The sequence below is a fragment of the Bos grunniens genome, chromosome 10 (assembly GCF_055505025.1).
Source record: "Bos grunniens cultivar Pamir isolate PY7600 chromosome 10, Bosgru_T2T1.0, whole genome shotgun sequence".
Lineage (NCBI taxonomy): Eukaryota > Metazoa > Chordata > Mammalia > Artiodactyla > Bovidae > Bos > Bos grunniens.
Window position 1 is genome coordinate 67191553 of NC_141174.1, and position 26064 is coordinate 67217616.

Sequence of the window (26064 nt, forward strand, 5' to 3'; positions counted from 1 at the left end):
TGTAATAAACCATAAATCAAGAAAGGAAACTGTTTTCCTGAATTCTGTGAGTTATTCTAATAAATGGTTGAACCCGAGGAGGGAGTTGTGGGAAATTTTGATTCACAGGTAACAATCTAGACCTGCCATTGTCATTTGAAGTGGGGACAAGTTTTGTGGGACTGAGTCCTTAATTTGTGGGATCTGACCCTATCTCTGGGTAGATGGTGTCAGAGGTGAGTCAGATTGTAGGATACCCAGCCTGTGTCAGAGAATTGCTTGATGTGGGGAAACCACCACATATTTTAAAAGTACAGAGTATTCTGTGAATAAAGAAAAGTGAGTTTTTCTTTTCTGGGATTTAAAATAAACACAGAAGCAGAGAGTAGAATGGTGATGTCAGGGGTTGGGGGCAGGGGGAAATAAGGAACTGCTATTCAGCAAGTATAAGGTTTCAGTTATGCATGATGATTTTAAGTTCCAGAGATGCTGTACTGTGCCTATAGTTAACAGTATCATATTGTACACACGGATTTGCTAAGGGGCTGATCTCACATTAAGTGTTTTCACCATAATAAAAAAATAAAACTTTTGTGAGTCACAGGACACTGCCAATAAAGTGAAAAGACAACCTACAGAATGGGAGAAAATATTTGCAAATTATATATCTCTTAAGGGTCTTATACCCAGAATATATAGTCTTATAATTCAACAACAAGCCAATCCAAATTTAAAAAGGGCAATAAATTTGAATAGACATTTTTCCAAACAAGGTACACAAATATCCAACAAGCATATGAAAAGATGTTTAACATTATTAGTCCCAAGGGAAATGCAAATCAAAACCACAATACTACTTCAATCTCACTAAGATGACTATAATCAAAACAATGGGAAATAACAAGTGTTGGTGAGGATGGAGAGAAATTGGAACACTTGTGCATTTCCTATGGGAATGTAAAATGGTTCAGCTACTGTGGAAAAGTTTGGTGATTCCCCTAAAAATTAAACAAAGAGTTACCATATGAGCTGGCAATCCCACTCCTGGGTATATACTTGAAAGAACAGAAAACATGTATTCAAACAAAAATCTGTACACAAATGTGCACAGCAGCACTATTCACAATAGCCAAAAAGTGGGAACAACCCAAACACCCAATGAATGGGTATAACAAAATGTGGTATATCCATGCAATGAAATATTATTCAGCCATAAACAGGAATGAAGTACTGATGCATGCTATGAATTGGATGAAGCCTGAAAACATCATGCTAAACAAAAGACGACAGACACAAAAGGTCACATGTTGTATGATTCCGTTTGTATGAAATGTCCAGAATAGGAAAAACCATAAAGACAGAAGATTGGCTAATCGAATCAGGAGCTAGGTGGAAGAGGAAATGGGGATTGCCTGTTTAATGAATATGGGTTTCCTTTTGAGTGATGAAATGTTTTGGAACTAATTAAGAGGTGAGGGTTGCACATCATTGTGAACGTAAGAAAGGCCACTAAATTCTATGTTTTAGAATGGCAATTGTGTTGTCAATTTTACTTCACTTAAAAAAAGGAAAAAAGAAACAACTAGTGAAAACATTAGACATACAAGGTATTAGAAAAAGAGCTCTATTTACAAACCAGAAAGTTCCCAAACTCTAGCTGGAAGGAGAGGAAGGTCTAGCAAGTATGAGCAGATCCTTTAAGAGCCCAACTTCACCCCCAAGAAACTCTGTACCAGCCCATGTGGTTAGCTCCTACTTCATGGCCCATTCCTGTTCCAATCCAATAAATAATCCCTCCGTTGGCCATAGTCCTCAGTGTTCTTGCCAGTCATCTCGTGCCCAGGCAGGCATTGGTGAACAGTACTCAAAGTCTGGCCCTTTATAGCGCAGGGCATGCAGAAACATCACAAGATCCTGGGGCGAGGGATCCTGTGGCACTCTCCGGCACTCTGAACAGAGTGGGTCTGTCTCTTGATTCACAACATCCATTTTGGTTGCCTTCTCTGATGTCACAGGCACTCCATCCAGATCCCGAGGGGCTGCCTCAACTGCTCCATCTATCTTCTGGGAAGATGCAGCCATCTCTTCTAGGCAGTCCTTGCTGAGCTCTGAGGAAGGTGCTGTAGAGTCTGGGGCTCCTGGGCACAGGTCACCCTCACAGAGATCTAGCACATCCAGACTCTGTTTGGCCTGGTGCTCTGCCACAAGGTCCCGCAGGAGTTCCTCATCTGTCTTTGGAATGTGGCCGCCTCGGCCTCGTGAGGGACCCCAGGCGGCTGAGTTGTAGATGGGGTCATTGAGGATGGGGTGGCCCAGGAACTGGAGGTGGACTCGGATCTGGTGGGTGCGGCCTGTAAGTGGCCGGCACCGTACCACACTGGAGTGGCCATTGTAGCTCAGTCTCTGGAACACTGACTCACAGGGCTTGCCCTGAGGATCCACACGGCACACCCCTACCTTGTAAGATACCACCAAGATGGGTTCCTTGCAGGTTACTTCCTCGGTAGGGAACTCCCCCACCACCCGGCACACGTACTCCTTCTCCAGCTACACAGGAGGGAAGAGGGAGAAAGTCAGTGCATGAAGCCCAAACCCTTTTCGGTGATGACAAATGCATCCGTATCAGACAGAAGAGGGTTCAAACCCCAGCTCCACCATTTACCAGTTGCACAATCCTAGGCACATTACAGTACTCAGCTTCTTTAAAACCCATTAACTTGTCTATAAAATGTTTGCTTAGAAAAGCATTTATCGCAACAGGGCTATTCCGAGGATTTAGTTAGCTGGGCTCTAACATACTTGGTATTGAGCCTGGTAAACAGTAAACAATAAATACATTATAATCAGATCCAGAATTACAAGTCTCAAGACCACAATCACCACTATTTAACTCTTCTACCCAAACCTCTTCCAACTCTATCCAGAATCTTTCCACCAAGTAGACTCTCTCCACAGTCTTAAAAACCTTGCTCAGCCTGTCAGCATTTAAAATTTTCAAAACAGCAAATTACCAAGAGAGGCAGTATATGTTATCTCTAAAGATCTTTTGAAACTTAAGAGATAAGAACTTGTCTCTGGCTCCTTAGGTGCTGACCTTCCTAAAGATGGGAAGCTTGAGCAGATAAACACAAAGGCTCATTTCAGATCTAGAACTCAGTGACACCCTTTCGATGCAGAGCATTTGTGAGTCCAGAAGTGGCCTGCAAGAAGCAAACTCAGTTTGGCTCACCTGCCGGTCCCGAACCTGTTCATGAATTCTCTCTGAGACGGCTGCTGTCTTGGCAAACATGAGGACCCCAGAGGTAAGGCGATCAAGCCGATGCAATGGGTGTAGCTCCTTTAGTTGGTGCTCCTTGCCCAGGATGAAGATGACCGTGTTGTGTCGGAATCGGCCACAGGGGTGGACAGGAATGGAAGAAGGCTTGTCTACAACCACCACATCTTCGTTCTCTGCTAGCAGGCGGATGGGCTCTGCGGTAACTGGTGGCTCATGCCTGTGCACTGTGTTCCGTAAGAAGTCATTGTCCTGCCAATGACACAGGCAACTGGTCAGCCCAGGGTCCAGCCACCTATGATCAGTCAACTTCACACACAACTTCCCCCCATCTTCCTTACTGGATGAAAGAATGGGCATAGTACATCCTTAAGCAGAAAAAGCAGTATACACCATGTATTCTTATTTTGTAAACACACAGACACACAGGTAGAAGCAGGAATTGAAAAAGAGCTAGAAGGATATACCCAAAATGTTATCTATCTCTGGATGGTGTGATTATGGTTTTTGCTGTTCTGATTATTTGTATTTTCTCTACAATAAAGTTATATTTAACAATATATTTTTCTAAAATGAAGGGGAAAATCCTCCATAAACCATCACTTATTGTGACCTTGAACAAATACCAAGCTGTAAGTCCAGAGATGTGGGCTCCAGACCTGGATTTGCTACAGGCTTACTGCATGCTCTTAGGGAAGTCACTTAACTTCTCTAGGCCTCAGTTCCCTTATCTGTAAAATGTGAGCGTCAGTCCAGATCTGTGCTTCAAAACTGTGACTGATTCAAACCACTCATTTTCCAAATGCCTTACCATCCCCTCACAAATATGGTGAGACACTGTTAATGACAATGTCTGGTACCTCTTAGCTGTGATGGAAATTTAAAGAAGGGTCAAAGCACTGGGCTACACAATTCTGGTCTCAATCTCTGTCATTTCACAGTTCTATCCTATCAGGCTCTAGGATAAATAATTCAAGTGGAAGTTATAAGAACACGGGCTTCCCTTGTGGCTCAGCTGGTAAAGAATCCCCCTGCAATGTGGGAGACCTGGGTTCAATCCCTGGGTTGGGAAGATCCCCTGGAGAAGGGAAAGGCTATCCACTCCAGTATTATGGCCTGGAGAATTCCATGGATTGTATAGTACATGGGGTTGCAAAGAATTGGACATGACTGACTGACTTTCACTTCACTTATAAGAACACAGGTGTTGGAAGTGGCACTGTGCCTTACTTCTGTGAGGTTGATCTTGGTTTCCTCAACTTCCTCACAGGCAAAATGAAGTGACAGTATCTACTCCACAGGGTTGTCACTATAATTAAATGTTAAAGTACATAAAATGCTTAACGCTGTGCCCAGCACACAGGAGATACAAACGATAGTCTCGATTATTACCGTTTGTACAGAGATCTACAATGCAAGGCAGAAAATCATCAGTGCCACTGCCAGAAGACTACATAAAAGGAGCTGTTAAGAATTCCCTGGTGCTTCCCTGGTGGCTCAAACGGTAAAGAATCTGCCTGCAATGCAGGAGACCAGGGTTCAATCCCTGAGTTGGGAAGATCCCCTGGAAAAGGAATTGGCAACCCACACCAGTACTCTTGCCTGGAGAATTCCATGGACAGAGAGGCCTGGCAGTTCATGGGATCGCAAAAGGTTAGACACGACTGAGCGACTAACTCTCACTTTCACAAGAATTCCAACTTCTGTGCCTTGGAAACACCAAAGTCGCTTTGATGGAGGGGATAAGGCGGCTGAGGTCTGAAACATACAGGCAGTCTACTTGCGGAAATGGAGCGGTAAAAGAGTGTTACAAGTTAAAACGAGAACGCTTCAGAATGACCCCGAATTTACTCCGGTACCTATGCCCTAGTAACCGAAAACACCATGCCCCCTTTCGGGCAGGCCCCATCAGGACTCCACCTTGAGCACAATGCTGAGGTCCTGTACCGGCTCCTCGTTGAGGTGCAGGCGTCCCGCCCGGACAGCGGCCTCGTAGTAGGCCAGGGGCTGGGCTCTGAACTCCGTGCCGAAGACGTGCAGCAAGCTGTGGCCCACCCAGCGGCCTTTGCAATAAGTTCGGAAGTCAAAGTAATAGGGCCGCACTTTGCGCAAGCCGCCTTCAAAGTAGTAGCTGGTCTCAGCAAAGTGCTCATCGCCGAAGCTAACCCCTGCCCGCCGCTTCTTCGGGGGCGGCACAACGCGCTCTCCAACCGCGCCCCGCCGCTTCTTCCGCTTGCCAGGGCCCAGGGCTGCAGCCGGGGCCCGCTCCCCGTTTCCTGAGGGCTGCTTCGCGTCCCCCGAGACCGGCTCCTCTCCTGGACCCCCCGGTTCCGGGTGCCCAGGGGGCTGCTCACCCCTCGCGGCGCCGCCCGCATCTCCGTTTTGCTGAGCTGGAGCCCCCAGCCCGCTCGCTGCCTCAGCCCCGGTCGAGAGTCTTTCCGCCATGGGTCCCCTACAGGCACTCCAAGTCCTGGCAATTGCGAGGAACCGGAGATTGGAGCACACTTGCCCAAGAACCGGGAGCCACAACCGGCCTCCCAGCCACATGACCCAGCGGCCGCTGCCTGTGGGTCGCGATCTGAGGGCGTCACTCGGCACCAACCAATCAGTGAGACCTAGTGCCGAGGCGGGACCGCGTTGAGAACAGGCGTGAAGGAGGTAGCTGAATGAGTTGAAAGCTGTAAGAATGACTCATTAAAAGTGTAGATTCCATGTAGATATGCTCGAAGTTCCTTTACTCTGGAAAAACTCTTGAAAGAGTTATTAATATTTCAAAACAAAACAAAATGAAGATTGCTAAACTCTGAATGTACTAAGAAACACTGCGTTGTATACTTTAAAGGGTGAGGATATTTTGTGATTTATAACTCTAAATCAAATCCCTTATGATTATACAATGGAAGTGAGAAATAGATTTAAGGGACTAGATCTGATAGAGTGCCTGATGAACTATGGACGGAGGTTCATGACATTGTACAGGAGACAGGGATCAAGACCATCCCCAAGAAAAAGAAATGCACAAAAGCAAAATGGCTGTCTGAGGAGGCCTTACAAATAGCTGTGAAAAGAAGAGAAGCGAAAAGCAAAGGAGAAAAGGAAAGATATTCCCATCTGAATGCAGAGTTCCAAAGAATAAGCAAGGAGAGATAAGAAAGCCTTCATTAACGATCAATGCAAAGAAATAAGAGGAAAACAACAGAATGGGAAAGACTAGAGATCTCTTCAAGAAAATTAGAGATACCAAGGGAACATTTCATGCAAAGATGGGCTTGATAAAGGACAGAAATGGTATGGACCTAACAGAGCAGAAGATCTTAAGAAGAGGTGGCAAGAATACACAGAAGAACTGTACAAAAAAGATCTTCATGACCCAGATAATCACAATGGTGTGATCACTCACCTAGAGCCAGACGTCCTGGAATGTGAAGTCAAGTGGGCCTTAGAAAGCATCATTACGAACAAACCTAGTGGAGGTGATGGAATCCCAGTTGAGCTATTTCAAATCCTAAAAGATGATGCTGTGAAAGTGCTGCACTCAATATGCCAGCAAATTTGGAAAACCCAGCAGTGGCCACAGGACTGGTAAAGGTCAGTTTTCATTCCAATCCCAAAGAAAGGCAATGCCAAAGAATGCTCAAACTACCGCACAATTGCACTCATCTCACACGCTAGTAAAGTAATGCTCAAAATTCTCCAAGACAGGCTTCACCAATACGTGAACCGCGAACTTCCAGGTGTTCAAGCTGGTTTTAGAAAAGGCAGAGGAACCAGAGATCAAATTGCCAACATTCACTGGAACATGGAAAAAGCAAGAGAGTTCCAGAAAAACATCTATTTCTGCTTTATTGACTATGCCAAAGCCTTTGATTGTGTGGATCAAAATAAACTGTGGAAAATTCTTCAAGAGATGGGAATCCCAGACCACCTGACCTGCCTCTTGAGAAACCTATATGCAGGTCAGGAAGCAACAGTTAGAACTGGATATGGAACAACAGACTGGTTCCAAATAGGAAAAGGAGTACATCAAGGCTCTATATTGTCACCCTGCTTATTTAACTTATATGCAGAGTACATCATGAGAAATGGTGGGCTGGAAGAAGCACAAGCTGGAATCAAGATTACTGGGGAAAATAGCAATAACCTCAGATATGCAGATGATACCACTCCATGGCAGAAAGTGAAGAGGAACTAAAAAGCCTCTTGATGAAAGTGAAAGAGGAGACTGAAAAAGTTGGCTTAAAGCTCAACATTCATAAAACGAAAATCATGAGATCTGGTCCCATCACTTCATGGGAAATAGTTGGGGAAACAGTGGAAACAGTGTCAGACTTTATTTTGGGGGGCTCCAAAATCACTGCAGATGGTGATTGCAGCCATAAAATTAAAAGACACTTACTCCTTGGAAGGAAAGTTATGATCAACCTCAGTTCAGTTCAGTTCAGTCGCTCAGTCGTGTCCAACTCTTTGCTACTCCATGAATCGCTGTATGCCAGGCCTCCCTGTCCATCACCAACTCCCAGAGTTCACTCAAACTCATGTCCATCGAGTCAGTGATGCCATCCAGCCATCTCATCCTCTGTCGTCCCCTTCTCCTCCTGCCCCCAATCCCTCCCAGCATCAGAGTCTTTTCCAATGAGTCAACTCTTCACATGAGGTGGCCAAAGTACTGGAGTTTCAGCTTTAGCATCATTCCTTCCAAAGAACACCCAGGACTGATCTTTAGAATGGACTGGTTGGATCTCCTTGCAGTCTAAGGGACTCTCAAGAGTCTTCTCCAACACCACGGTTCAAAAGCATCAATTTTTCGGCGATCAGCTTTCTTCACGGTCCAACTCTCACATCCATACATGACTACTGGAAAAACCATAGCCTTGACTAGATGCACCTTTGTTGGCAAAGTAATGACTCTGCTTTTTAATATGCATCTAGGTTGGTCATAACTTTCCTTCCAGGGAGTAAGCGTCTTTTAATTTCATGGCTGCAATCACCATCTGCAGTGATTTTGGAGCCCCCCAAAATAAAGTCTGACACTGTTTCCACTGTTTCCCCATTAAACGTTCAAGGTCAGGAGGGGCGGCAGTGAGGATATACCCCTCCTCCAAGGTAAGAAGCAGAGGCTGCGTGAAGAGATGACCAACCTAGATGGCATATTAAAAAGCAGAGACATTGATGCTTTTGAACTGTGGTGTTGGAGAAGACTCTTGAGAGTCCCTTAGACTGCAAGGAGATCCAACCAGTCCATTCTAAAGGAAATCAGTCCTGGGTGTTCATTGGAAGGACTGATGCTAAAGCTGAAACTCCAGTACTTTGGCCACCTCATGCGAAGAGTTGACTCATTGGAAAAGACCCTGATGCTGGGAGGGATTGGGGGCAGGAGGAGAAGGGGACGACAGAGGATGAGATGGCTGGATGGCATCACCGACTCGATGGATGTGAGTTTGAGTAAACTCTGGGAGTTGGCGATGGACAGGGAGACCTGGCCTGCGGTTTGATCCCTGGGTTGGGAAGATCCCTTGGAGAAGGAATTGGCAACTCATTCCAGTACTCTTACCTGGAGAATTCCATGGACAGAGAAGCCTGGCAGGCTACAGTTCATGGGATCACAAAGAGTCAGACACTAATGAGCAACTAAATTTCACTTCTTGTAACTCAATAAAGCTGTCATATATGTAATTAAGCACACACACCCGAGGAAAAATATTTTTACATTTGTCCTTCTCCTTAACAGCATGAGGACTAGAGATCTCCCACTTGCCTTCCATATGCTCCTGTCCTGAGATTAAAACTCCAAGTGGATCAGAAGATGTATTTGTCAAAATTCTTAAATGCAAAATACTGAAACCAACTCCAGTTAACTTCATAAGAGACAGAATTATTGAAAGGATATTAGTGCCTCATAGGATTCATAAGAGAGCTGGAGAACAGGCTCAGAAACAGCCAAATCAAGATAAGCCAAGACTTCTGAGAACCCACCACATGACAAAAGGGTGAATTTTATGGAGTGTGAATTGTATTTCAATAAAGTTTTTTGTGTTTTTTTGTTTGTTTGTTTCAGAATGTGTCTGAAATACAGACAAGGAGAAAGCTATAAGAGAGGTCTAGAGAGGGAGTCCTTGTGGAATTGTATAAAGCCTTGCTGCTCAAAATGTGGTCTGTGAATTAGCAACGTGGGAAACATCTAGCAACTTGTTGGAACTGCAGAATCTTTTCCCTCTTCCCTTCAGACCCCCTGAGTGAGAATCTCTGTTTTAACAAGATCCTCAGATGATCTGACCACATATTTAAGTTTGGAAAGCACTGACATAAACCATGCAAAGTAGACTGTTCTCATACCTTTGGACATCCAGCATCTTCTCAACACTCTTCTTTGTGTGGGGGAATTTCCCACATTAAGTACTGTTTCCAAGAGGTAGGATCTAGAAACTGGCTTCTCAGACTCCCTAGCAACTTGGGCATCCATCACCTGGGCTCCTTTGATCAGGCAGAGCCTTTGGTTCAAGAGGCATAATAGCAGAGGAAGCAGGCAGTGTGGAATTCATGTCTGACAAGATAGCATTGGAGGGATTTATATATTTATATATGGAGTTATATTGGGGACTAACCTGGGGGAAGTTCCTGTGAGCAGTGCCCAGCTGCAGTATCTACATTGAGTGGCACTGGGGTGCTCCCTGAGAAGTCCTTCACTGAGTTTTAGAAACTCCTGGCTATATAGACCCCAAGTCTGACTCTGGCCCATCTTGAGGTTCTGTGAACTGTTTAATATATTTTAATCCTGTGGTCAACAGAATAGTCATTAGCCATATGTGGCTATTTATTTACAATGAAAGAAAATTTAAAATTCAGCTATTCAGTTACAGAAGCTGCATCTCATGTGCTCAAGAATCACATAAAACTAGTGGATACCTTATTGGACAACTTAGATACAGAACACTTCTATCATTACAGAAATTTTATTGTACAGAGCAGATTTAATTAATCCCTTTTACCGCTTAAACTGGCTAGAATGAGCTCTATTATTTGAACTAAGAACTCTACCTAACTTACTCTGATAAGAATTTAAGCCTTTAAGAGCAATGGGAAATTATCAAAGAGTTTCTGGGGTGTGTGTGTGTGTGTGTGTGTTTGTGTGTGTGATGATCCAATTTGTGTGTGTGTGTGATGATCCAATTTTCATTCCAAAAAGATTAACTGGTTGCCACTTGGAGAAGAGACTGAAGAGTGAATCACAAGCTCTAGCTCCAGTTCAGTGTAGTCTTTGACCAAAAGGTTTCTAATTTAAACATTCAGACACCAAACAAATTTTGAACATTTGCCAAGCATCACTTGGCTTCAGAGATACAAAGGTAAGAAAGACATGGTTTCTGACCTCAGTGAAGGACTAGGCTGCTTGAGAATACAAATAAAAAACGTATTTGTACTAATCACACTGTGGGAAAGCAGAGTCTAAGACAGAAGGATGTTGACTGCTGTCATGTGGCTTCCAAGTGTGAGCAGTCCTTGGGAAGACGGAGATCATCAGGGCTTATGGTTTCACTTTTGCAAGTCCAGGATCTGGTTTGGATTTATTCAGCACACACACTAATTAAACTCAAATGACATGGATGAATTAGTAAGGGTGTGCTGTGCTCAGTGGTGTCCAACTCTTTGCAACCCCATGGACTGTACACTGCCAGGTTCCTCTGTCAATGGAATTTTCCAGGCAAGAATACTGGAGTAGGTTACTATTTCCTTCTCCAGGGGATCTTCCCAAGCCAGGAAACTGCATCTCCTGCATTGGCAGGTAGACTGTTTACCACTGCACCACCTGAGCAGCCCTATCAGAAAAGGGGACCATTTGTTAATTTACAACTGTCACTTTAAGTTGAAAGGTGTATTCAATTTTACATTAGCCACTATTTGTGCCTACTATTAAAGGAACCCTCATTCTGGTATCAAGATATGTAAGATATGTAAGATATGGGTGGCCAAATTTGAAATCAAGAGGGTATTTTTTTGGTGAGCGGGAAATTAGAGAAAACTTCGTAAGTGACTTGAAAGGCTATGGAGCAGTTCAATGAAGCACCCATAAATCTATGATAGTCATCCTTTCTATGAATCAGATGCTACAAGGTTCATGTCACCAGGTCAGGCAGCAGTTGGAGGACTCTGGGAAACCACCCATCCTCATAAATTCTCTATGAATAAGCACTGGCAAAAATCTTGCCTATTATTTGCTCCTTTGTTTTCTAACTTTCTTGCTTTCCACTTCCTTCTGTGTGCATTTTCTAAGAATGGTCATAAATGTAAGTAAAAGAGTGCCTTGTAGTTGCCTTTCACATGGTGGTAGTTATCACCACCATAGCCACACTGAGAAGCTTCAGACACATCTAGAGACTATACCCTCAGCCAATCTACTTCTACAGATGGGTGGCTACTGTCTTTTCTCACATATAGCTTTGTGAGAGAGTAATCGGCCCTGGAAATTGGAGATCAGGTTGGGAGGGTTATGTCTCAGCGAACCCCTGAAGGATATCAAAGGTCATCTTCTGACACACAAAGCCTTTCTGACACACACCTCCCATGACCACTGGCTCCTTTATGTACTCTGGCCACATTTCCGTCATATCTCTATAACTCTTTGCTGTGATTTGTAAACGTGTCTGTCTCCACGGAGCTTCCTCCTAAGCCATAAAGCTGGGAGCCATACGAAGTCTTACCTGTCTTGAATTCCCGCTTAACACAATGCCTGGAACACAGCAGGATCTTGATGCCTATTGACTAAATTAATGTGGGAAAGCGTCATAACTGGTGAAAAGGACAGGGATCTCCTGTGGGAGTAAGGAAAGTAATCGCCTGCGTCCCCCATTCAAAGTGCATTAAATTCTCTAATTTGCGTGTCTAAGGTCTGAAATTTTCGGGGACCAACACCAGTCCAGAGAACTGCTGAGGAGACTAACTTGCTTAGGGAACCAAGAAAAGTCAAGGCCTTGGAAACTGGGCTTCCCTAACCGAGCAGGAATCATGTGGAAAGCGGTGTACGCGCGGCTGGAACGCACTGATGTAGGTGGAATCAACCTGGTCCCTTGGAAAACAGGGACGGAGGGTGTGTGCTCTACCGTATCCAGGCAACAACAGTCCCGCCCGTCGTTTCCGAAGCGCTATGCAGCTCACTTCCTTACCCCGCCGAACTCCTCTCGACCAATCGAAGCACAGAACATCGCCAAGTTGGGCGGTGGTTGGAGGACTTCCGGGATCCGTCACCTGGAGACTCCGCCTCCTTATTTCTTCCCTGCTGCCTGCAAAGAAACTGAGCCGAGCGTTTGCGGGCTGCTGGCAGGCGGTTGTGGTAAGGCGAAGAGGCGCAGGGTTGCGCAGCGTTTTCTATCCTTGGCTCCGGTCGCATTCCGAGATACCATAGAGGTGCCTGGGGGCCTGAGTCGTCCCGCCTAGCCAGTCCTTGAGACTGGAGTGATTGAGGCCCTGGATCTGGACACGAGGGTTCTTTCTCCGCTCTGGACGGTACTTCCTAGTGGGGACCGGGGGACCAGGGCTCTGATGCTAGCAAAGTTTTGGTGTGGGTGGGTTCAAACGACTTCGGGATGGGAGTGGAGCCTCATTGTGACCCTTGGCATCAGTTCATACTGGGCCTCCGTCACATCTGGCCTTTTACTTCCGGGCCCTGCGCTTCCTGGGCTCTCGCTCCTGAAATTACTCAGATCTTTTCCTCAGCAGCCTTCCTAATCTCAAAGGTCCCTCCTGAAAGGAGGTGTCAGTTCATCCTACTAGACTAGATAGTTATGAAAGCCCCCAGGGCTTTGTGGGTAGCTATTCCCTCTTAGCTCTGCTCGTGCTATTTTCAGTATAGTCACAAACAGGCTGAGTTTTATTGGGTAAAAACATGGCTTTTGGAGCGGCGGGGGTCTGGTTTCCAATCAAGGATTCACTCTATACCAATAATGTGTCTTTGGCAAGTTATGCTTCTGATCCTCAGTTTTTTCATCTGTAAAATGATGAAAATGTCTATCTTTCTGTTTTGTTTTGTTTTTAAATAAGAACAGGAGGCATAAGCTCAGCTTCTCCATGTAAGGAGCCAATGAGCTAGTACTCTGACAGACAGGTTTCACCAAGCAGCAGTTTTATTATCCTGGTGTACTGTATATGGAACTGTGCAGGACTTTTAGTCTGTGTCCTATTGAAAACAGAATTTAATTGGTTGAGGACAGAGTGGTCACATCTTGGAGATCTTTGGAGGAAAGTGCAGGACGGTTGTCCTCACTGGAAATGTCCTAGAAATACCTCTATGTGTGTGCTTGCATATGTGTAAAACATCCATAACGTATATTTACCATTTTAACCATCTTTAGATGTAATGTTCGGAGAAGGCAATGGCACCCCACTCCAGTACTCTTGCCTGGAGAATCCCATGGACGGAGGAGCCTGGTAGGCTGCAGTCCATGGGGTCGCTAAGAGTTGGATATGACTAAGCGACTTCACTTTCATCTTTCACTTTCATACATTGGAGAAGGAAATGGCAACCCACTCCAGTGTTTTTGCCTGGAGAATCCCAGGGACGGGAGAGCCTGGTGGGCTGCCGTCTACGGGGTCGCACAGAGTCGGACATGACTGAAGCGACTTAGCAGCAGTAGCAGCAGCAGCAGATGTAATGTTCGATGGTATTAACATTATCAAACAACCATTACCACCATCCATTTCTAGAACTTCCCAAACGAAAACTCTGTATCCATTAAACAATAACTCCCATTCCAACCACCCCATCCCCATCCCAACCACAATTTTATTTTCTGTCTCTGTGAGTTTGACTGCAGAGACCTCATGAAAATGGAATCATTCAATCATTCAGTCTTTTGTGTCTGGCTTATAGAAATTCTATTTTAAAAGACAGACTTCATTATGAAAACAACCCAAGTGCAAAGCCAGAAGAGAAACCCAATTACCCTTTTGTCATCTTTTTATCTATAACATAAGAATGTAATAGAAGACATTTTAAATTTTGTTAGGAAAAACTAATTAAAAGGCTGTAACTTTCCTTCCCAAGTCAGTTCTTATTCACTTGAGATTTTGTTTTTCAGCTCAGATTCCAAATGAAAATGTTTGAAAGCATTGACTCTACAACCACAAGATCTGGCCCAGATCTTTGGGCTGAAATCTGTTCCTGCCTGCCACATCCTGACCAAGAGGACAGTGCCAGCAATGCCTTCTCAGACTCCTTTATGGATTCTTACCCTGCAGGCACAGGCCAGAGGGAGGCCCCACACTTTGCTGCACAGCCAGCTGTAAAGCCTTGGGCTCCCTTGCAGGATTCAGAAGTGTATTTAGCATCTTTAGGTAAGTTAGATGGCTTTTTTGTTTGTTTGTTTAAATCTGAAGCTGGAGGTTTTAAGGAAGCATGTTGAAGTTCTGTTACATCAAATCTGGTTTTCTATTCTTAATTTTTCTTTTTGTCCTCACCACATGTATCTGTCCGATGTAATTCTACAGGGGGTTTCAGGTTGGTTGTTGGGAAGGAGCCCCCTTTTCCCAGTATATCCCTTAAAACAATCTTTGTCATCTCTGGCCTCTGTTTCATCTAAATTTTGCTTTATTTGTTGGCATTCTACAGAACACTCTTACCTACTCTTAGTGGCTCATGTATTCAGGTTACCCAAAAGTGTCAAACCTATACCTTCCTGAAAGAAAAAGGTCATGACCCCAGAGCTCCATTTGGATTTCTGATGCTACAGTTTGAGAAACTGTTATATTTAATAGAATAATTGTTGGGATGGGAGTATATTGACATAATGGGCTTCCCTGGTGGCTCAGTGGTAAAGAATCCACCTACCAATGCAGGAGACTTGGGTTTGATCCCTGGATTGGGAACATACCCTGGAGAAGGAAATGACAACACTCTAGTATTCTGGCCTGGGAAATCCCATGGACAGAGGAGCCTGGTGGGATACAGTCCATGGGGTTGCAAGAGTTGGATACAACTTCCCAACTAAACAACAACATATTGACATACAGTTCATTCTTCCTCTTGTTAGCCATTTCACTTTTAAAATATTTCCTGGACGCATCTTCACTTATCTTTATGGCCTTAAGTATTTAGAGAGACTCCTAACTCAGGAAAGAGACGCAGATCGTCCCTTGATAGGGGAAAGACAAATATCAGTCTTGGACAGGATTGCCAAACTTTAAAATTGTGTTATCCTGTTTTATTAAACATCCATGAGACCCATCAACATGTCACAAAGCCAAACCTGGGAATAATTATTTGAAAAAGGAAAGACAATTCTGGAAGAAGCTTTTGAGGAAGGACAGAAAGAAGAGTCAGAATAGGGTTTACATATTGCTAAGAAATGTCTTGGAAAAACAAAAGCATTTGGTTAATGATGTGCAAGAAAAAATATGAGAAAAACACATGTGGAATGATGGCTAATGAAAAAGATGAGGGTGTAATGTGAAATTTGCTGGGAAGCCATCAGAAATAGGATAGTCATCCATGCAGTAATGGCCAAGGAGGTTAACAGTTCTGTTGTGGCAGTCAGAATCTGTCTTCAGTGATGGTAAGGAGAAGAAGCAACAGTCTGAGGAAGCTGGAGAACCAGATCCTCTGGCTTGTTGGTGCTCTGTGTCCTGGGAAAAGAAGAATCTTTCATGGAATCAGTCATGTCTTTGATTGGTGAAGACTGGTTCAGGAAGTTAAAATTTCCACTCATCTTTTCTAAAATCAGTTAACATGATGATTAAAATGTCCTTCCCTGAAGAAAGCAAGAGGCATTTCTGTTGCCTATGGCAGAGTCTGGGTGACAATGGCAGGCAGGTTTGGAGGATGCAAGGGTGCCTGTTTCTGCCTGATCACACCTAACTAGGGACTCAGCACACAGAGAGGGGAAGACTTCTTCCAGCCCCAAAGACTACTTCCACCTTGACAAGGTCTAACAATATAAAGATTGTTTTTATTGCCAAATAAACTTATGTCAGAGAATCCACTAAGAGCAACAATTAAAAACTTTTAACCAATTCAACGTGAGATGTACATAATCCTTTTCACATCCTCCTGGAGAGAAAAAACTCCTCAAATATTTAACATTTATCAACTGTAGATTTGTTCTTTTTTTTTTTTACATGGTGAGCTTTTGGTGGTAACTTGTAGCAATAAAGGTGTTTGTTTTGATAAGTGGGTTCAAGTTGATGTGGCTTGCTTAGAAATGAAAACCAGATTGCGAATCATAAAGCTTCTGTTGGTCCTGGGCTTGATGTCCACTTATCCCCTCCAAAATGGCATCATTTACCCATTTATTATAGTTGGAGGCAAGACTAAATTAAGGCAGAAGACAAATGGTGATACCCTTTCTTGGATTCTTTATTCTTAAATCGTTATTTATTTGACTGCACCAGGTCTAAGTGAGGCACCCAGGATCTTTGATCTTAGTTGCACCATGTAGGATCTAGTTCTCTGACTAAAGATTTGGCCTGAGCCACCTACACTGGGAGCTTGGATCCTTAGCCACTGGACCACCAGAGAAGTCCCTCTTTCTTGTGTTCTTACTTAAACTGCAAAGAGTAAACATGCATCGTCAGGAAGCCACATGGACTGCTCTCACAGGGAGTATAGGATGTTTGCTTTTATTAAGACTCCAACATTCAGGACACAAGTAGAACAACTTTTAGAAAAAACTGTTAGGAGATTCCTTTTCTTTAATCAAGACTTTAATCACACATCATGATCTTAAAGGTCTCTTATTATTGTGTTCTCATCAAGTTAATTTTAGTGTCTAATGAACCACTGAATGAATCTCTCTCCATTTTCTCTGATTCTTTCTCATGAGGTTTGAAAACCACTTTATGACACTGTTATTAAAAAAAAAAAAAAAAAACACAGCAACCATTTACTCCTCAGAAAAACTATTTTCAGGAGTTGAAAAAAGACGACAGTATACACATCACACGCCAGGGAAAACAGGCTTTCTTTAGAGAGATACCTGCTGGGCTTCTATGATTTCAAAGAAAACATGCCATCAGTTTATTTATGAGAATCTATAGTTTTCCCTTTTCTGGAGTTAAACATTTGTTTGATACAATGTAGAGTGAAGATGTTGTGAAGGAAAAAGAAAAATGTACATTTGTCCTTAAAAAAATGAGAGCAATGTGCTTATACTCATCAATAAGAATTTTTCAGTTGGCATTTTGCATTTTAGATTACTTTTGTTTCATATTCAGTTTCCTTGTTAAGCTCAACTTCCTCTCTCTTTAGAGAAGAAACTGAGAAGAATCAAAGGTTTAAATCAGGAAGTGACTTCGAAGGACATGCTTCGAACCCTGGCCCAAGCAAAGAAGGAATGCTGGGACCGGTTCCTCCAGGAGAAGTTAGCATCTGAGTTCTTTGTGGATGGACTTGATTCTGATGAGAGGTAATTGATTCCTAGACATGCTCCAGGTGATAGTATGTTTCACCAAAAGCATTTCTCTTCCTCTAAAGAAGTCAGGGAGAGTGACATCTGAGTCCAGATATAAGTTGATATCAACAGCAGCTTTTCTGAGCTAAATATCATTCTTTTTAAGGTGGTTTTATTTGCTCTTAGTCCAGTGGCAGATTTTTGCGAAAGGATATTTTTTCCAAAAAGCAAATACCCCATCTACATCTTGATCACAGGTTGAACAGAGTTGAGAATAAACCACCGTCTTCATTTTTAAGTACACACTGCACTTGAGAAGCTAGTCATCAATCAACAACTGGAACCGTCTTCTTACCTATGAATCTCCACTGCCTTACAGAGTTTCTGTCATATTGTAGACACTCAAATTTGTGTAGCACAAATGAATGAATTTCTTAAGCATCTCTGGTGTGAAGGGACTGCGCTTGATGTCATGGGCATGAAGGGGGAGATGCAACAACATTCTAGACCCTTCTTTTGGTCATCAGAACTAGTTTGGGGAGAGAAGAATATATATGAAGACATAGCTAACAAAACGAGGCACATAAGAGCCAGATGAGCAGAAGTGACAATGTGCTTTAAGAGTTGAAAGACAGTTGAGCTCCCTCTGGGCTCTAGTTTTGTACCAAAGGGAAACAGTATCTGCAGGTGCGCCAGATGCAGAAAGGAGGAGAGAGCATTCTGTCACAAAGAGCAGGATGATGCTTGACACTGGGCACAGGAGCTCTGCCACTTACTGGCTGAGTAACCCATGTGTGCCTCAGCTTCCTGCTCTGTGAAGCAGGAGTAGTAGCTCTTACCACATAAGGTTATTATGAGCCTTAAATGAGTTACTGTGTATAAAGCACTTAGAACTTGTGCCTGGCACAGGGTCAGTACAAAGTGTTAGCTATTCCTAATATTATTCTTCCTAACAGAATTTTAAAATTCACTAAGAAATTATTCAAAATGAAAATCAATGAGGGAAATAAAAACCTGAATTTTAACATATGGTTTTAGGGACTATGATTTAACTTTCCCTGGTGGCTCAGAGGTTAAAGTGTCTGCCTGCAATGCAGGAGACCTGGGTTCGATCCCTGGGTCGGGAAGATCCCCTGGAGAAGGAAATGGCAACCCACTCCAGTATTCTTGCCTGGAGACTCCCATGGACGGAGGAACCTGGTGGGCTACAGTCCATGGGGTCGCAAAGAGCCGGACACGACTGAGTGACTTCACTTTCACAACCTATCATTAACATTGATTTTCAGAGTCCCATGGTATCAGATGAATACTGCTGCTGAAATCATGGACAGTATGTAAATAGAACTTCATAGTTACATTTTATTTTTTAACTTGCGAAGTATTTTCACTTACATTATCTCAAATACTCAAGGTGGCCCCAGATCCTTCAGAAATCAGGATGGCATCTAAGGTCAGGCCAGCTACCCTCCAAGGGTTCAGAAAATAATATAAAATTTACTCTTTTTTTTTTCCCAGTAAACTGACCCAAACACAAAAGCTGAAGACGCACCGATTCCTGAGCCACTAATAATTTGGTATTATATTCTCTCCCCTCTAATATTAATATTTCCTTCCTTTCCAGTTCTGAGTAACAAAGACAACTTTCTTTTGCATAATTCTTAAATAGGAATTCTTTTGCTCTGAAATACGATCAGCACCAAGACTCAAGTTCATGTTTCTGTGTATTTATTAATACCTAAAATAATGTGGTTTTCCCTTCCTTGTAGTAATAACTGGAACCCTTTTATGAAATGTGTGGTAGATGAAGATTAAATACCCACATTGCGTTGCCTTAAGCCTACATCTGTGGGAATGCTTCTTTCTGTTCAGAACAAGCACAGGAAACAGATATGCATTTGGTTTTAAACCTAAAAGTGTATGTTTTAAGCACAGGCCATTTTGTAGTGGAGTTGTGTGTTTCTTCACGTATGTGAAGACCAGATAGGTGACCCCTCCTCATCGAATGCTCTTGGCAAGGGAGCAGTGGGCTGGGAAATCTTACTGTCCACATGACTCCCCCATGGTAGGTATCTGAAATCTGCTGGTTACGGCTTTATTTCTTGGCTTATGACTTTTTGCTGTTAAAGAGCATAGAATGAGCTTTCCACTATTTCTGGTCATTTGTAGTTTACTGTGAATGTCTAATACCTTTAGAGGAGGATCCTGGATGCTCAAGGAGGGTAGGCGGGGATACTTCCCCCTCGCCACTGTGCTGTGCTTGGTCGCTCAATCATGGCCAACTCTTTGCAACCCCATGAACTGTAGTCTGGTAGGCTCCTCTGTCCATGGGATTGATTCTCCAGGCAAGAATACTGGAATGGGTTGCCATCCCCTCCTCTAGGGCATCTTCGCAACCCAGGGATCAAACCCACGTCTCCTGCATTGCACATGGATTTTTTACCATCTGAGCCACCAGAGAAGCCCAAGAATACTGGAGTGGATAGCCTACCCCTTCTCCAGGGGATCTTCCCAACCCAGGAGTCGAACCAGGGTCTCCCACATTGCAGGTGGATTCTTTACCAGCTGAGCTACCAGGGAAGCCCTCCTCCTTCCCCCAGATCCAAATGAAAAAAAGCCCCCTGGTATAGTGGCCATTCCTTTGTGGGGGACATTGCTACTCAGATGTTTCCAGCTTGGCATCTTGCTATAGAATGAACTAAATAAACAAAAACACCCAAACAAACCACACTTAGTACAACTAAGTGCTGTAAGTATAATTGAGCCTCAGACTACTTCAGGTATCAGAGATACCAAGATGCTCAGGTTTCTGCCTTACTAATACAGAAGACATAAGAGACGTGGGCTCAATCCCTGGGTTGGGAAGATGCCCTGGAGAAGGGCGTGGCAACCCACTCTAGTAGTCTTGCCTGGAAAATCCCCATTGGACAGAGGAGCCTGGTGGGCTACAGTCCATGGGGTCACAAAGAGTCGGACACAACTGAAGCAACTTAACATGCAATAATTTGGTATTTATTTGAAATGTTTCCTGCCCCTTGAAAATTTCTCTTCTCTCCAGTTTGGAGGAAAAAAGCCCAGACAGGCATAGGCTCTTCAGCTGTTCTCATTAAGTCTTCAGAAACTGCCTTTGAAGGGGGGCTAGTGCTGCTTATTGCCCAAGTGCCCCCTAGCGGGTAAATTATACCATGGAGCTGCTAGGATGCACAGCTGTCAGAGGAGCTGTTGTGCCCCGCACCCTGTGTTAGCAGTGAAAAACCACTGTAGGAAGGAATCGGTGGTGGGTGGGAAGGCAGTCTTGGAGTATCTGAGATAATCATTAAGTAATTAGTCAGTGAAGTCTGATGCAGTCACACTGTCCTCCTCTTCTTTCCTAGCACCTTGGAACATTTCAAGAGGTGGCTCCAGCCAGATAAGGTAGCCATCAGTACAGAGGAGGTCCAGTATCTGATTCCTCCAGAGTCACAGGTTGAGAAGCCATCGCCCGGGGACGAGCCAACAGCAGCAGAACAATAAATTACACACATACACGCCCAGCAGCTGTCTTGGGTCCGGAGGGAAAAGCGGAGCACTCGTTGGTGGTGACGGCGGCAGCAAGGAGGTATCTAGGGAGGGAAAAAGCCCAGCCTTCTACTCCACCAAGCACGAAGCCACAGCCCCCTGAGGATTTGCCAGGGCCTGGCATGTGTGACTGTCTTGAGTAAAGTGACTGACCCAGTGTGCACTGGATCAAAGTACCACCTTACTCTATGTCTCACAGCTTGTCTGAGCTCTGTTGCTGCAGGTCAGAAGTCTGCTAAGAACCTAGTAAAGGACGAAGTGTGAAGGTATTGGGAAAAACTGATGCCCTTGTATATAATGCATAAGTTAAATGAGCTGTACTTTTTCTTGCCTCTTCTGAACGTTCCCGCCCATGTTCCAAGTGTTCCATTGGTAAACTGTCAGGGGTGTGTAGAGTGAAAGAGAGTGAAGTCTGCCTCCTTGAATCCAAGCCCCAGCTGGGGCTTCTGCCAACTCCATAATAAATATAGGGACTTTAGGGAAAAGAGGCTGGGCTTTTCCTCCGTCTGATTTGTTTCTTGTGGGGAAAATGAACGAAAGAAGTGTGAAAATGTTGGTGTCTCTGTGTATACATGTATATATATTTTTAATCTCATGCATGGTTTCTCCCCTAACTTCCTCTGATGCTTAAAAAGAGCCAGGTTCCAAATTAGACATGTAAATATGGTGTTGGTATTTGAAACCGCTCCTGGATAATTCCACGCCTGCTCCTTGTGGCTGCTTTCCTGGCTGAGCCTGTGCTTCCTTACTTGTTTATGGTGTTCTTGTTCAGTTTGTATCGCCCACATAAAACTCTTCTCCTCAAACTAGCCGTGTGTGTGGTGTTATTAACCCGATTCCTCTGAGGGAGGTGCTTCCAGGCAGTGAGGAGTTAAAGACAAACACATGTCAATGCAGGAGAGCTGATAACCTCTGCCAGATTACTGTTTTTTAAAAAATATATATATATTTGTTTATTTATTTATTTATGGCTGTGCTGGGTCTTCGTTGCTGTGAGCAGGCTTTCTCTGGTTGCAGAGAAGAGGTTGACTCTCTAGTTTCAGTGCGTGGGCTTCTCTTTGCGGTGGCTTCTCTTGTGGAACACAGGCTCTAGGTCACATGGGCTTCAGTAGTTGTGGCACATGGGCTTAGTTGCCCCTGGGCATGTAGGATCTTCCCACAGTGGGGATCGAACTGGGGTCCCCTGTATTGGCAGGCAGATTCTCAACCACTGGACCACCAGGGAAGATTCCTTTTTTAACACGTGCCCTCTGACAAGCCAAACTTCAGTGCTATGAGGGTAGGAGCTCTGGGGTTATGGCTCCAATGGAGCTTCTTTTTGGGTAGTAGGTTCCAAATCCCTAATGATAAACAGGTAGCCATAAAAATCTCCAGTGAACATTTGCTCATTTCTAATTCAAGTAGATTTAGAAATTTTGCGATGGCACCCCACTCCAGTACTCTTGCCTGGAAAATCCCACGGACGGAGGAGCCTGGTAGGCTCCAGTCCATGGGGTCGCTAAGAGTCAGACACGACTGAAGCGACTTAGCAGCAGCAGCAGCAGAAATTTTGCCTTGTCCAAAAGGATGGGAACCAATCAGGTTATATGAATATTTTTGTCATAATTTCCTGATTTATTTTCCCTTTTTTTTTTTTTTTGCCATTGACTACTGGTGTTAACTTTATTCCTACTGCCTTTTATTAGTAGGATGTCTTTGATAAAGTGAGTGACCCTCTGTTTCCCAAACACTTGGAGGAAGCCAGACACTGACAATCATCTGGTCCTGGACTAAAATTGCAAAGGATTCTGCCTGGTTCAGGTGCCAGCCCTCACTCTTCCTAAAGAGCCATCTGATGGCTTTCAGATGAATGGATATGTTTAAAAAGGAAAGGAAAAAAAAAAGATTTCCTTCTCCTTGCATGATAAACAAAATTATTTTTCCTCAGTAACAACAATTTAAGAAGAAAAGCAGTGAGGTCTGAAATATTCTCCCAAAGAGCAGCTGCTCATCGACGGTTAGAGAATGCTTCTGAACCAGAAAACAGCGTTACTCTCATTCAGGCAGGATTCCAACTTTGCCTTTTCCCTTTCTCCTATTTTCGACCTAAGTAACAGGAATCTTAGTGTGAATAAAGGTGGAGTTGATTTAGAGGAGCTGAGAAGGAACTGGAGGGCTGAAAGGTGGTTAGCCCAGGGTGGAAACTGGGGGCTGGGGTGAGGGGAAGGCCTGGATCTCTGGCTGCTCTTTCACTTCACTCTTAGCAGAGACAGGCTTCCACAGAAGGGAGTCCAGTGGTTTGTAACCACTGGAGTCCAGTGGTTTCTTAATTGGTTTAGAGCTGACAACTTAAGTGATTTGTCTAAAAACAAGGTGAAACTATTTACCCCCCCCAAAAAAATTTGGTATTAGTTTCCAAAGCTAGCTTTTTAATATAAATTTAACTTAGGCAATGGATGTATCAGTCCTAAATTTGAAACCAAGAGTCTGGGGTGCTATCTTTATCCATGCTGTGGCTTACTGTGGGATCGTTAAGTTAGTCAAATGACCTCTTAGTATTCTAGTCCCGTTTCAGAAATGAGACTAACCATAGGAAAAATTCTATTGGTCAAAAATGCTGATCTGTTTCCTTTGACCCTGGGAACTCCCAAGGAACTCCAGTTAAGACTTCCTCAAATCAGTAAAATTTATGAGTTGAGAGAGCCTTTCTTATCACCCTTAACTTTCTTCCTTCCTCTTGTCCTTAATGAAACAGAAAGAGCACATGGAGCAATATTTACTGCTAAACCTTAGCGGCAGAGAAGGGCAATTCCCAGCAGGGCAAAAAGGTCATGACTGGGTATATCCAGAGAAGGTTGGGTTGGAGCCAGGGAGATAAGGTAAGTGACTGCCACTGTCTCTCCTGGCTCAGGGCTTGGCAAGATCAGTGCTGGAACGGCACAGGCTTGCGTCCAGTACCTGCTCCAGAAATAGGCTCTGAATGGAGCACAGCAAGTAAACAAACATCCTACCAGCTGTTGCTGAGGTGTGTCCCTGTCAGGCAGGCCTGCCCACCAGGACTGTTGTGGGAAGAGGAAAAATGTCCTGGAGCTACTCCCTGGCCTTGCCTTGGAATGAGTCCTCCAAAGCTAGGAACAGCTCCAGCCACATAAAGCAGCTGATATTTTCCTGAAAATTCCAAACTCCCCCAACCAGCTTTGGTCTTACCTCAGTTATAACATTCAAGACGGGACCCTGCCGAAACTATCTCAGGCTTGTGGGAGGGATGTTTACTTGAACCTAGTGGGCTATTTAAGGCACAGATTCATTTCTGTAACCAATATTTGTTGAGCCCCTGCCATGCTTCAAGCACTGCGCACAGTGGGGAATAAAATAAAACTATCTTCCCACGTGGGTTGATGGAGGGGGTGATGCAGCCTGGTTAACTGGTGCTGGAGGGCCTCAGCAGAGGCACAGAGTGCTTTGAGAGCATATGGGAAGGAGAGATGAGAGCCCTAGGCCAGTTAGGTGGGAGGTAGGAGGAAGCTCGAGTTAGGGAAGCTAAGTCCAGAAAAAAGAATAGCAGCTGGAGAGACGAGAGGTGTAAGAGCCCGGTGGCAGAGAAAAGTCCCAGAAGAGGAAAACAGCAAGTACAAAAGGCCAAACAAAGTTTGGATACTGGCAAGAGGTTCAGGGTAGCTGGAGCATAAAGGACAAGGGAGGCAGCATCAAAGGTGAGGTTGGAAATTAATAAGCAAGGCCAGGTGTGAAGGGCTTATAAGCCACGTTCGGAAGTTTGGAATTTATTTGGGGAACAACAGGGAGCTAAAGGGTCATTTTAAGAGGATCAGTGACAGGATCAGGATTGCATCTAGAAAGATGGTTATAGCTGCCATGGGTTTGACGTGTTTAAATTGATGAGGGGAACACAAATTCACACTTGGAAATGATGTGTCGACACGAAATAATGCAATCAGATGGCTCTGTGGTTTTTCTGTGTTTTTATTTTCTAGCTTGATTTCTTTTAAGTTATTTTTTTCACTACTATAGAACAAATAGAATCATGTATTGCAGCTTGTATTTTCCAAAGATGGCCATTATCAATATATCACATCCCACACGTTCATCTTACAGTGTGGTGTGGACACTCTTCCGCTGAGATGTGAGGTCAATATTCCCTCCCCTGGAGCCCGGTTAGACCTATGTAACTGCCCCGCTAATAGAGCACAGCACAAATAATGTGACTTCTGAGGCGAGGTCATAAAAGCATTCCACCTGGGACCTCTCTCTTTCTCTCTCAAAATGTTCCTTGGTAGTTCTGAGCCAGCATGTGAGAAGTCTGGCAACCTCGAAGCCTCCATATAAGAGAGGCCCGGCAGAGAGCCAGAGGGGCTCCCACAGGTTAGCCCCCAGTTGTTTGAGTCTTCCCATCCCAGTGATTCAAATAAGTTCAGGCTCAGCCTTCAAACTACCCCAGCTGACTCCAAGTGGAACAGAGACAAGCTGTCCCTGTGAATCCTATAAATTCATGAACAGAGTAAATGTCATGGTTTAAGCCACTAAGGTTTGGGTTGGATTGTTACTCAGCAATAGATAACTGGTACACCATAACCTGGGCTTCTCTGGTGGTTCAGTGGTAAAGAATCCGCCTGCCCATGCAGGAGACACAGGAGATGCGGGTTTGATCCCTGGCTTGGGAAAATCCCCTGGAGAAGGAAATGGCACCCACTCCAGTATTCTTTCCTGAAAAATCTGAAGGGCAGAGGAGCCTGGCGGGCACAGCATGAAGGGTCACAAAGAGTTGGACGCGACTGAGTGTGTGTGTACCCCATAACCTAGGTTTCAGATTTTATAGCTAATTTGCAGCCCCTTTTAGTTTCTGATGGTTACAAAATTTTAATAGTTATGCTGGATGTAGCATGG

General features: G+C 44.1%; 2 protein-coding genes across 5 annotated transcripts; one reads left to right on the forward strand and one right to left on the reverse strand.

Moving 5' to 3' along the window:
- Positions 1-1500: 1500 nt before the first annotated feature.
- On the reverse strand, positions 1501-5815 carry RPUSD2 (RNA pseudouridine synthase domain containing 2). The gene is made up of 3 exons (XM_086321864.1): positions 5174-5815; positions 3209-3505; positions 1501-2526 (listed from the first exon to the last, which is right to left on the reverse strand). The coding sequence occupies exons 1-3, from the start codon at positions 5798-5800 to the stop codon at positions 1792-1794; spliced, it is 1659 nt and encodes a 552-aa protein (XP_086177990.1). The 5' UTR covers positions 5801-5815; the 3' UTR covers positions 1501-1791.
- A 6731-nt stretch (positions 5816-12546) lies between these two features.
- On the forward strand, positions 12547-21989 carry CCDC32 (coiled-coil domain containing 32). Of its 4 annotated transcripts, none has more exons than XM_086321908.1 (4): positions 12547-12751; positions 14323-14578; positions 17487-17643; positions 21000-21989. In XM_086321908.1, exons 2-4 carry the CDS (start codon positions 14335-14337, stop codon positions 21136-21138), a joined length of 540 nt encoding a protein of 179 aa, XP_086178034.1. In that variant the 5' UTR covers positions 12547-12751; positions 14323-14334; the 3' UTR covers positions 21139-21989. The 4 variants fall into 4 exon arrangements, with proteins under 4 accessions (XP_086178034.1, XP_086178035.1, XP_086178033.1 ...); XM_086321909.1 differs by having other exon boundaries at positions 14328-14578; XM_086321907.1 differs by having other exon boundaries at positions 12547-12578.
- The last annotated feature ends 4075 nt before the right edge of the window (positions 21990-26064 follow it).

Excerpts from the sequence above, each read along its gene's own strand:
- RPUSD2 (XM_086321864.1), bottom strand. The coding sequence starts at position 5,800 with ATGTGGCTGGGAGGCCGGTTGTGGCTCCCGGTTCTTGGGCAAGTGTGC. Across the intron at positions 3,506-5,173 it reads ACCTCAGCATTGTGCTCAAG|GACAATGACTTCTTACGGAA; the intron begins GTGGAGTCCTGA and ends TGTCATTGGCAG. Across the intron at positions 2,527-3,208 it reads AACAGGTTCGGGACCGGCAG|CTGGAGAAGGAGTACGTGTG; the intron begins GTGAGCCAAACT and ends CCTCCTGTGTAG.
- CCDC32 (XM_086321908.1), top strand. The coding sequence starts at position 14,335 with ATGAAAATGTTTGAAAGCATTGACTCTACAACCACAAGATCTGGCCCA. Across the intron at positions 14,579-17,486 it reads AGTGTATTTAGCATCTTTAG|AGAAGAAACTGAGAAGAATC; the intron begins GTAAGTTAGATG and ends CTCTCTCTTTAG. Across the intron at positions 17,644-20,999 it reads GGACTTGATTCTGATGAGAG|CACCTTGGAACATTTCAAGA; the intron begins GTAATTGATTCC and ends CTTCTTTCCTAG.